Consider the following 12,845-nt stretch of genomic DNA (forward strand, 5'->3'; position numbering starts at 1 on the left):
AATAGACCCAAGAGCCGAATTTGAACAAACAACGTTGTTGATCATAAGGGAAGTAGTAGGCGTCGACATTACAATTAATTTCCATTTGATAACTCGGTATATAATACAGCATGCCATCTGGGTAGATTAAAACCTTGCCTTGGTGTATTGGCGTAGACATTCTGAAATGGAAAATGGGGATAAGTTTATTTGTTCTATATGAAAATTGAGAAAGGTTAAGTTGTCATATGAATGTAGTAATTGTCATTGCATGAGCGTTGCATATCGAGAATCAAAACAAAAACATAACCATACAATCCCTTGATATTGAGGTGGGAGGCTAATTGACACAATCTATAATGCTGTGTGGTTATAATATTGGTAGTGTCGTATACAGTGTGTATATACAGAATATATGCCAACATATTTCTTATTGTTTTTACAACACTTACATCGCTGACTAATGAATGAAAATACCATAACAACAAACATGACTGACCCGTTATAGAGAATAATATCCGGTTTCCACAACTCCTCTTGATCGATACGTATGATGTTAACGTTACCGTGGTCCTCTGGGGTCCAGGACAACCGCTTATCAATCCAGGTCTACAGTCAACAAATTTGAGGATGAAAAGTTTTTTTGATAATAATCTAATTTGAAATTCCTTTTTCATAAAGCGTACTACATTGCGTTGAAAACCAGCGGTAAACTGAATGCCTTCCATAAAAGGCAGAATGAATGCTTTGTTAGAAGACAGTGAATTACTTATTTGAGTATTAATTGGATAAACCGTGCCAAACAAATTTGCGAACATTTATATATCATTTCACTTGGAATTGTTTTATTACTTAGTGGTGTTTGATAATTAGGCAATATCTTAAGAATGTAAGCTTCAAATTTCATATAATTTTATACATACATCGACAATAACAAGGTGTAAACTGTAAACTAAATAATTCCAGGTGCCTTACGTAATCATCAATTTATGTACAAAATGATAAAAATGACGTCTGGAGTGCGTCTCTTAAGATACTGCTAAATTATCAAAATCATAAATTATACAAATAAATCATTACAAATAAAAGCTACATCATCAAACTAAATTATACAATCTCGTATGTAGTACTGTATGTAGCCACCTGTAATACATGTTTGGTCTTACACACATTGTTGGAATGCAAAATTGTAGGTAATAGATATCATTCATGATGTAATTTAATGATAGGTAACTATATGAAATTTGAAGCTTGTATAGTTGTATATTGCCTAATTATTTAAATATAATTAATTATGCAAATAACTCATTAGAATTAAAAACTATACGAACAGGCTTTAAATAAAATGTGTGCTTTCTCCTGGTTGATGCATGTACCAAGTTATATGGAACTTGAAGCGTGCATTCCAAAGATATAGCTTAATTACTAAAGATAATTAATTATTCAAATTACTCATTAAAAGTAAAAGCTATGTCAACAAAATTCATAGAACATGTGCGCGTTGTTATGGTTGATATATGTACCAAATTGTATGAAATTTGAAGTTTGTATTCTCAAGATAAATCCTAATTACAGAAAATTACTCATCAAAACTATGCTCACAGGCTTTATCGGATATGTGACTGTGCTTTGCTGTGGTTGATGTATGTGCCAAATTTTATATGAAATCCGAAGTTTGCATTCTTATAGCCTAATCACCAAAACTCATTAATTATGCAAATGATTCATTAAAGCTATAAGCCAAATTAACAAACTGTATAGGACATATGCACTTTGCCATGGTTAACATATTTACCAAATGACATTGAATTTGAAGTAGGCGTCCTAAAGAGATGGCCTAATTACTAAAAACGATTAATTATGCAAATAACTAATTAATGTTCATTGGATGTTTACCACACTCTAATCAGTTCCTGTCATTTACATATGGAAGATGGGTAGAAAGTTTCATAAGAATCGATGTGGGAATTTTTTATATATTGTGTTCACAGTCAGACAGACGGACAGACACAGACAGACAGACAGACAGACAGACAGACAGACAGACAGACAGACAGACAGACAGATAGATAGATATAAGCATAACATAACCCCCCCAACCTTAGGGGAGTAAAAAGGTATAATGAAACATATGGCTTACATGTTCTACAGTGTTATCAACATGCCATGTAAATTACATAGGATTTTGAGCAATCATCAATGAAATATTACTTTATGACAATGATATGATTTCATTAATATGCAATTTATAATTTTCCTTAGAACCCCATTTGTTGTTGTAAAATGTATCTTTCTTCTCTACAAATATAACTATCAACTTTAACCAGACCACATCCTTTAATATAACTATCAAAGCAAAACAAACCAACTACTAACCTGTTTCAACCAGACCACAGCCTTCAATATAACTATCAACCGACAACAAACCAACTACTTGCCTGTTTTAAGGAGCACAGCCTTCAATGTGACTATCAGACCAAAACAAACCAACTACTAACCTGTTTTAACCAGACCACAGCCTTTAACTTTCCTCTTTTCATGTCCTGCAAAGACATCAAAGATAAATGAATGGATGATATAAATTATTCACATTACAAACAATCTGTAACGATTTCACATTTTCCTCAGGTTTTAGTCTTGTATTAGTAAACAACAAAGTGTCTAATACTGCACAATAATTATGTAAAAAGGCTAATAAACGGTACAATTTCAGCAGTTATGTTTATAAGAAATAGTCATCCCAAATCAAGGACACATTTCATACTTAACAAGCTTATATTGTGAAACCAAAATCACTTTGTCTGTTAAAGTAAGGCTTTGACTGTAACGAGTGTTGCATTTAACCTATTCTTACCACTTCATCTATCGAAATAAGAGACATTCCGACCTCAACAGTCACAGGTTCGGTCACGGTAACATTGGTTTCGTTGTTCTTATTGAAAACAAGTGGAACAACACGGCTATCATAAAGACGAAGTAACTCATCCATTAGCTGAGATTGAACATAATCAGCCGAAGCCCCTGTAGAAGGAATATAAAAACAGAATCCATAAATCGATATGAATGTAATTGTCAGCAGTACAATACAAATGGATAAATCATCGTCGAAGACATCATCATCATCATCATCGTTCGGCTGCGCAGCAGTCGACCATAAGTTTCCTCCAGCCACACCGGTTTTGAGCCATTTTTGACAGTTGACCATGATTCAGCATGCCATCTGCATCTCCCAGAAGACAGTGGATGTATTTTGAGAACAGGGTTCTTTGCCTTCCAGGTTTCCTCTTTCCATGTTTTGGGACATACAATGCATACTCCTTGACAGGCTCCCCATCAGGCATGCGCAGTACATGTCCAAGGAATTTCAGTTGACGATTCCTGGCTCTCTCGACAAGGGGCACAGTCTCCGTAAGATTGTCAATCCTCTTGATGTTTAACATTATACGGTAACATGATGTGCCAAAAGAGTTGATTTTATTCTCCATATCCTTAGAGATTATCCATGACTCACAGCCATACAACAATATGGTGACACAAGTTGTATTAAACAGCTTAATTTTGGTTGATATTGGGATGCTGGAACTTTTCCAGAGATGCTCTAATTTCCAGAAAGCTGTCCAAGCAAGAGCTCTCCTTCGCTTCAGGTCGCTGTCGCTGGATCCCATCATGGAACCCAAGACATAGCCTCAACCAGAAGATTTCAATGACCCTCAGAACTTCAACCGATCTGGGTAAAAACTAACGATCTTTGGCGACTTTCAAACTCTAAACTTACTGTGTCTAATTACATGACTGTTCTTGATAAACAGGTGATTGACAGACATGCATAAGTGAAGTGTTATTGAGAACTGAACTAAATATTTCATTTGCGGCTGGAAGGCATCCCGATCACTTTCGGTCAATGGTTCAAACCGTACAGCTCCCTCTCTCACTCGTCTGAGCAAGAGGTAAGTAAGAGCAACGACTATTTCTTTGACAAACCATAGACAGTTTCATCTGCAAGAATGAGAATTACCGAGAGACTGACCAAGGAACGGATATCGGTTATGCACATAGAACGCGGCTAATGTTATGTTATTATATGTTATGCTTATTAAAGTGTCCTAGGTGGACTTATCAAATTATACAATACTTATATAAAAACAGCTCTGGCTTATAGAACAAAAATATCAAATTAAATTCATAAATATATAAATATCACATACGTTTTAATTGTAAATAAAGTTTTTCGTGTAGTTTATCGTGTGTGGTATAAGTGTTATAACGAATCTATGTATTTTTGAAATCACTGGCCTTCCCTGTAGGCAGTCTTGTATGAGAGGTCAGAGGTTATCTCAAAATTTAGAAAATTTTCCACCATAACCACAAGGTATTTGTACTTCGAAACTGTATATTTAGGTTTTGACCTGCATACCTGAACTTATATTTGGATCTCTCTGCATTTTGATTTCTGAAATTAACAATTTGCGTTTTGATTGATAACCATACGCCATCTTTTGCACCAGTTTTCTAGACAGTCAATACTTTTTTGGACCTTTTCCTCATTTTCAGCTAAAATGGAGATATCATCAGCGTATAACAAAATACTAACTTCTTGGTCACCTGCTGGGATACCCAGATGAAGATTCTTAATTTCTATGGCAAGATCATATGGCTAATATACATTACAATGGCAAGTTAAAAGGTCAAAACCATACTGTCAACAGTCATTCAAAAATTCTATTAATAGTTGAATTATAACAGATTCAGTCGACAAAACTTTCACTGTGGTGTAACTATCACAAATGCACATTTTTACGATGTAATGTTTGTGTGTTTATATACGTTAGTGGCTGTACGAAAGACTGTGCCCAAACGAGCTGTATTTGTTCAATGTTTACACCATCAATGATGATGGTCGATGCTCAGCAATCCATGAATTGATGAACAGTGAATCATATTTTCACACGTGTTTTATTGTTTATGGCAGCCACAGCAAACTATAAACTATAAACGAAAACATATGTCACAGGTGTTATTTATTAGAAATATAAATGATTTGTACTTTCACTTTTAACAACAACAACAACAACAACAACAACAACAACAACAACAACAACAAAATCGTACCAACAGGTTGGTGTTTACAAACAATTTAAAGTAGTTTCAACCATATTACTACTTCTGACGTCAGAAGTATAGTATATTATGAAATATATGGACTTCATACTTTGAAATCACACCCTGGGAATATGAGGGTCTAATATATTAATGGTTAAATATATGAATTTCATCAAACTTATCGCATATACGAGTAATCATGATCTTATGGTGCATTTTATATAGATTTGTCTGATGTGTCCTACATTTTATATAGGTAATTTGAATAAACAACGTTTGTCCCCACATATTAATGCCAAATTCGTGTGTCCAACTCCTTTATGCTTTCTACCTGCATTGATAATGCTTTTCCCATAAATATTTAATGCACAGATCTTTCCTATTCCAACACTAACAGTAGGGATGTTAACTTATTGGCCGCTGAGGGTAAATATAAGTTGTTTTATGAAGTTTAGTATTAAAGAAGTACTCGTCAAAAAAAAGCCTTTATGAGGCCTTCGACGACCTAGTTAACTCTATTGCATGCACTGGCCCAGGTGGTCGAGTAATTAATCACCCTTATGAGCTACATAACAGATCTACTATATCGACATTGTGAAAACTTAGACAGTCACATCTGTTTCCAATATCAAACTGTGAATGTTATGCTACGTTTACTTCTACAGCGACCAACACATTGACAAAAAGTTATATATGATTGAACTGAACCCTTTCCCGTAAATGGATGCAAAGCAAAGGGGTTTACTGAGAATACATGCCCTCAACCGACATTGTTTACACGATAAAGTTGGGGTGACCTCGGACTGAATGATTGACCCACCATCATGATATAAAACAACTTTGCAAAGTAGTGAATGTCATATCAAAAGCTAATTAAATTTCTAGCTTTTTTTCAACAAAAGAACTGCGTTCTAAGATGCGTAAAAATGAGACGCACGGACTTCTCTTGGTAGAGAAAATCATATATGCCAATTAAATTTTTCGCAGATTCTCATACCATTTGGTTAAGTTCAGTAACGAGAAAAGATTTCATATATAAATATTGTATTATACCATCCACTAAAGCGGAACATAGGCAAGGCTGATTTCCTCCTAGCTGCTTTAGTTGATGTCAGTAAGTCATGAAAAGTCACTTTCCCCACCTCTACATCGAGGCGCCTTCTCTAAAGATAAGACAAATAAAATTAATATAAAATTAGCCATCAGTGTAGGTTATAGTGTTACGAGCCGATTTTTGTACACAGACAGTGTAGGTTATAGTGTTACGAGTTGATATTTGTACACAGACAGTGTAGGTTATAGTGTTTACGAGCCGTTATTTGTACACAGACAGTGTAGGTTATAGTGTTACGAGCTGATATTTGTACACAGACAGTGTAGGTTATGGTGTTACGAGCCCATATTTGTACACAGACAGTGTAGGTTATAGTGTTACGAGCTGATATTTGTACACAGACAGTGTAGGTTATAGTGTTACGAGCTGATATTTGTACACAGACAGTGTAGGTTATGGTGTTAGGAGCCCATATTTGTACACAGACAGTGTAGGTTATGGTGTTAGGAGCTGATATTTGTACACAGACAGTGTAGGTTATAGTGTTACGAGCTGATATTTGTACACAGACAGTGTAGGTTATAGTGTTACGAGCTGATATTTGTACACAGACAGTGTAGGTTATGGTGTTACGAGCTGATATTTGTACACAGACAGTGTAGGTTATAGTGTTTACGAGCTGATATTTGTACACAGACAGTGTAGGTTATAGTGTTACGAGCTGATATTTGTACACAGACAGTGTAGGTTATGGTGTTACGAGCCCATATTTGTACACAGACAGTGTAGGTTATGGTGTTAGGAGCTGATATTTGTACACAGACAGTGTAGGTTATAGTGTTACGAGCTGATATCTGTACACATACAGTGTAGGTTATGGTGTTACGAGCTGATATTTTGATCTTCACAATTTAAATTTGGAGGGTTTTTTCTTTCAAATTCACTCTTTCATGTATATCGCACCATTGAGTATATGACAGGTTAAGTAAAAACTTCAGTGTAACATCATTTATGATTAATAAGTCAAGATGCAGAATCTGGAAGAGTCATTCAGTTACTGATCCTGACGATGGCCAAAATATTACCAATATGCTTTGTTTGTTGGTTTAAAATGGATAGTACCGTGTTTCAAACAAATTGATGCCAGGACCCTAAAGTATTTCAAATTGATGTGATATCATTTCATCAGATTTCATTAAGTTATACGCCACGTTTGATGTGACGTCATTTCAGCAGGTTTCATTATGTTATACGCCACGTTCGATGTGACGTCATTTCAGCAGGTTTAATTATGTTATACGCCACGTTTGATGTGACGTCATTTCAGCAGGTTTCATTATGTTATACGCCACGTTTGATGTGATGTCATTTCAGCAGGTTTCATTATGTTATACGCCATTTTTGATGTGATGTCATTTCAGCAGGTTTCATTATGTTATACGCCACGTTTGATGTGACGTCATTTCAGTAGGTTTATGTATGTTATACGCCACGTTTGATGTGATGTCATTTCAGCAGGGTTCATTAAGTTATACGCCACGTTCGATGTGACGTCATTTCAGCAGGTTTAATTGTTATACGCCACGTTTGATGTGACGTCATTTCAGCAGGTTTCATTATGTTACACGCCACGTTTGATGTGATGTCATTTCAGCAGGTTTCATTATGTTATACGCCACGTTCGATGTGACGTCATTTCAGCAGGTTTAATTATGTTATACGCCACGTTTGATGTGACGTCATTTCAGCAGGTTTAATTATGTTATACGCCACGTTTGATGTGACGTCATTTCAGTAGGTTTAATTATGTTATACGCCACGCTTGATGTGATGTCATTTCAGCAGGTTTAATTATGTTATACGCCACGTTTGATGTGACGTCATTTCAGCAGGTTTCATTATGTTATACGCAACGTTCGATGTGACGTCATTTCAGCAGGTTTAATTGTGTTATACGCCACGTTGGATGTGACGTCATTTCAGCAGATTTCATTACGCTAAACGCCACGTTAGATGATGATGATGATGATGATGATGATGATGATGATGATGATGATGATGATATCAGGGAACTTTTACAAGTGACCAGATCAGACAGAATATGCACAACATGGAAAGCACGTTTTAGATACTAACTAGATTGTGTATGGTTATAAGAGAAATGTAACTAGCCAGTCTTTTACTCTTTGTCACTTTATATGTACAAATATTGCTTTCTAATACAGAGTCAAAATCGTTTAATTTGTATGTATACATATAATGGGAATATTGATTAACTTTCAGTATATGCAATTGTCATGGGGAGGGTCACTTTTTTTCAAATGGAGAATGGGGGAGGGTCGTGTCATGCTTTACTTAACAGACCATGTGTGATTTCCTCCACCCGCCCACTTAAAATACTGAAGGCTCCCTTATATTTGACTCTCTCTCTCTCTTTCTCTTCTCTTCTCTTCTCTTCTCTTCTCTTCTCTTCTCTTCTCTTCTCTTCTCTTCTCTTCTCTCCTATCCCCTCCTCTCCCCTCCTCTCCTTTCCTCTCCTCTCCCCTTCCCTTCCCTTCCCTTCCCTTCCCTTCTCTGCTATTCATAATACTTTATTTAATACCTTACATTGAATTTATCTCAGACTGATATTGATAACCTGTGTCAAAATTGTTTTAACATTCTAAAACCAAAATTCAAAAGTGAAAATAACGACAAGAGTAGTTGCTGTTTCCGGACGTTTTCGTCAATCGTCGGAATTTTTTTATGATCCCTCATAACAGATTTTTTTTTTGCTTCACAAGAATTTTTTTTTGCTTCACAAGATAGTATGTCGTGCTCACAAGATAGTGTTACAAGCGTTTAATATTACAAAACGTATTATTTAAACAATATATCACGTCTTATTAAAACTACACATCAATTCTAGACAAGACACGCGTGCCGAGGCTAATTGATTAATCATACCACACGAGAAGTTGGATCATATGTTATTTTATAACATCAAGTAGATGACATGAGTGTCGCATTAAAGTGATACATTATAGTTTAGATATTAGCAATTCATACATTAGATGTAAGTGTTATCTTTAAGCTCTTTTCTGAATCTAATTAACTGTATTTTGAACGTCTTCGTAATTATGGATTGATACTAATCATATTTGCATAACAGAATGAATTTGAATAAAATATGTGGAATGTACATAATTATGCACTGGCGGTACTTCTAATTTGGGAACAGATGAAATTCTGGACAGACTATTTAAAGAGTGCTAGTGTTGTGTTAACTGAACTGCTATCGTGAAGGGCCAACGAGGTAATTCATGTACGAGAAAACAATTCTGTCGGCAGTGAGTTTTGACCTTCGACTCGAAACTTTCCTTGATAACTGTTCTGTGTTTATTCACTTCCACACAAAAGGCAATACTTTGAGTTGCGTGAGTTATTTCCCTCAATCCCATAAGGTCCGGTACGGACTGGCGTGATTGTGTACGTGAAGTGTGAAGTTACCCTTGAGAGTTTGGGCAATATTTCCCACCCCAAACTCAAGTTGTGACAATAGTATGTCGTGCTCACAAGATAGTATCTCGTGCTCACAAGATAGTATCTCGTGCTCACAAGATAGTATCTCGTACTCACAAGATAATATCTCGTGCTCACAAGATAGTAAGTCGTGCTCACAAGATAGTGAGTCGTGTGCATAAGATATTATGTCGTGCTCACGAGATTATTTTTTATTTTTTATTTTACAAAATGTCCCTTAGTGGCTTTCATAGACTACGAATAATGGAAACCGAGAAATCTGCAAGGTATCTTTCATAAGGCCAACCAAAAAAATTTGTTTGGTTCCAGTTACCCGACCCCATCTAGCTTTTCACGCCGACCCTAAACTTTTTTTTACGTACTCGAGAAAAATAATAATAAAATCGCGAAAATCGGGTGAAGTCTCGCAAAAAATAGTGGATACGTAAACTGACATCAACTTAAAAAGACAATATAAAACTATGCTTCCAATCTGTAATGGCTGTACATCTGATAGGAAGAAATAAACAACAAAGAGACCATTTGTAAACCAATGGAAAACCTGAACTAGACACTCACACATGAAAAAAATATAATAAAATAAAATTAAAAAATCTACCTACCCCACCTATTTTAAAATTGAATGTAATCGGAACCACACAATTTTTTTACGCCCTAATGCAACTCACTTAATTCGCTGACAAATGAATGCATTGAAGCAAATTCATGTGTAACAGATGCTAATATGTTGAACCTAGAGGCCAAGAAACATGAGAAATAAACCAGCTGAAGCGTCATATAGTGAACATGGAATGGAACAAGCACATACACTGTCAGTGTGGTTGGCGACAAATACATTTCATATGGAATGCTATAGGCGCTCTTAACAGTCCGACGGAGATCTTGTTGCGTCGCTCTCGTCGTCGTCGTCGTCGTCGTCGTCGTCGTCGTCGTCGTCGTCGTCGTTGTTGTTGTTGTTGTTGTTGTTGTTGTTGTTGGAGGTGGTGGTGGTGGTGGTGGTGGTGGTGGTGGTGGTGGTGATGATGATGATGATGATGGTGGTGGTGGTGGTGGTGGCGGCAGCAGCGGCGGCAGCGGTAGTGGCGGCAGCAGCAGCGACTTCAGCGTCAAGGATGATGTTGTTCTTGATGATCGTTCTGGTGGTTATGGTGTGGTTGTGAATTTCGTGGCAGTGCACAGGGGCCAGCGAGCATGTAATTGATTGATCGATCGATTGATTGATCAATCGATCGATTTATTGATTGATACATTATTTAGTTCAATGATTGATCGATTGAATGATCAATTTTTGTGGTGCAATATAACTTATGTTGTGTGTGATATTGATCAATTGACTCATTTATTTATTTTTGTATTGGTGATATAAAACTTGTTTCTTCTTTCCCTGGCTACTTTTCTCTCTTTCAGTTGTATATAATTCTCTCTTTATTGACAAAATAAAGACATCTTGTCCATTCTTCTCCTCTTATCTAAATTAAAACACGCCTGATCTCATATGAAATCATTTACTGTCTATCACAACAAACATTTTCCATTTGGAGTTTGGACAGCTTTTTTAAAAGCCATTTCTGGCCATTTCTTTTATTCATTTACATGTGATTTTAATTATCACAATTGTACAGTAGATGATAAGCAGGGTATCAAGTGAGTAATAGATAATAAGCAGGGTATCAAGTGAGCAACAGAGTATCAAGGGACTTTACGACATGTTTTTGAATATAATTATAATTGTTGGCCATAGATTGTTTTAATGTTCAGGTCATACATGTAACATTGACACGATAGATAAATCAAACCTAGTTATTCACATGGACATAAACGAGCTATCCATACCACATCTGCTGATCGATGACGACGATGTAATGTATTCATTGTGCAGACAACACGGAATTTACACTGCGATGCTATCCTTACAATGACCATTAATATTACGAAACTGGTAATTAAAATTACTTTATCAGTTAAAGGCTACGGTATCTTACTGTAGTACATGCATGAAACTGTTTTCTTCTTTAAAGGCAATCCATACATATTATTAATTATGAGTGCAGATCATGTTGTTACATTTTTGCAATACTTCATTACATGTGTAGTTTTAGCGCTAATGATTCTGGTTAGCACGATGATTGGCAACCGTTTAAAAAAAACGTGTCCTAATAGAATAGTAGTTCAGCACATTCACTATTGAATGGTTGATAATGAATATTACTCAACTCAAACTTTGCAATCAAACAATATGCATGTTATCATGGTGAACAGCTTCGCTCTCCTTTACACTGAACCTTATGCAATGTGTCAACTCTTTGTGTACTTCAAGTTTTATAGATAACAATATCACTAGAGGTTATTCGTTGCAATGAGAATTCAACATCGACGTTTAAGAGACGACTGGCTATAAATATCTAAATAAGCGACAAAGTATGATGTACGATGGTGGCAAACGTATTAAATCTGAACACATTGTATGGAGTGGAACTATAACTTGGAATAAACTTATTAACTAAAAGTGTAGGCCAACTACCAAGTTGAACACTAACGAATGCGAAATTCAAAATGACGTTAACAAATTTTGAGATTCAAATTAGAGAAAACTAAAAATGTATAATTACTTACAATGACCAGTTAAAATAACTGCAAAAGTCACCAGAGTTGTGGGGTTAATCTTCATTTTGTTTTGAGGTCACTAATACACGTCTACCAAACTAGACGTGCCCAGTTGGAATACAAGCACGCAGACGAAAATGTTATTACAGGAACCCACGTCACGGATAACTACTTATACGGTTTACCAGGGTTCCATGCAGTTTTAACCTTCCAGGCGTTAAGAATCAACAGCCTTGGTGTGATAGCGCAGTGTGAGAAAATTCATTTTCTCAGGAATAGTGCGTTTTTCCACGTCTATGAAAGTGACATCTGTCTGCTTTTAAAGATATTTTCACAGATGAAATGTTAACACGTACAGACTGCATGCCACGAGTTCACTCTATGAAAGTTAGTATAAATGTAATTAAAAGATTACGTTGACTGTTTTTTTTATTTGATAATAATTACAAAATCAAATAAATATTCCTTAATTTTCTAAAATTTATTGAGCTATTGATGAAAATAAATATTAAATTTTTAAGATTATTGTAATCACTTTAAACGGGCTAAATAATAATGATAATGCCATCATGATTTCGTTGAACAT

At 35.7% G+C, this 12,845-nt stretch overlaps 1 protein-coding gene across 1 annotated transcript in view; it reads right to left on the reverse strand.

Annotated features, from left to right (window-relative positions):
- The window catches only part of LOC144450148 (neuronal acetylcholine receptor subunit alpha-2-like), a 15,103-nt gene extending 2,696 nt beyond the window's left edge, over positions 1-12,407 (reverse strand). The window contains exons 1-5 of the mRNA XM_078140721.1: positions 12,269-12,407; positions 2,834-3,000; positions 2,478-2,522; positions 479-588; positions 1-161 (exon numbers count right to left, since the gene is read on the reverse strand). The exon at positions 1-161 is cut by the window's left edge and continues 572 nt beyond it. Of these exons, the coding sequence (XP_077996847.1) occupies positions 1-161; positions 479-588; positions 2,478-2,522; positions 2,834-3,000; positions 12,269-12,323 (538 nt within the window). The 5' untranslated portion in view covers positions 12,324-12,407. The remainder of the gene's footprint in view (positions 162-478; positions 589-2,477; positions 2,523-2,833; positions 3,001-12,268) is intronic.
- Positions 12,408-12,845: the final 438 nt, after the last annotated feature.

This window comes from Glandiceps talaboti, chromosome 2 (assembly GCF_964340395.1).
Source record: "Glandiceps talaboti chromosome 2, keGlaTala1.1, whole genome shotgun sequence".
Lineage (NCBI taxonomy): Eukaryota > Metazoa > Hemichordata > Enteropneusta > Spengelidae > Glandiceps > Glandiceps talaboti.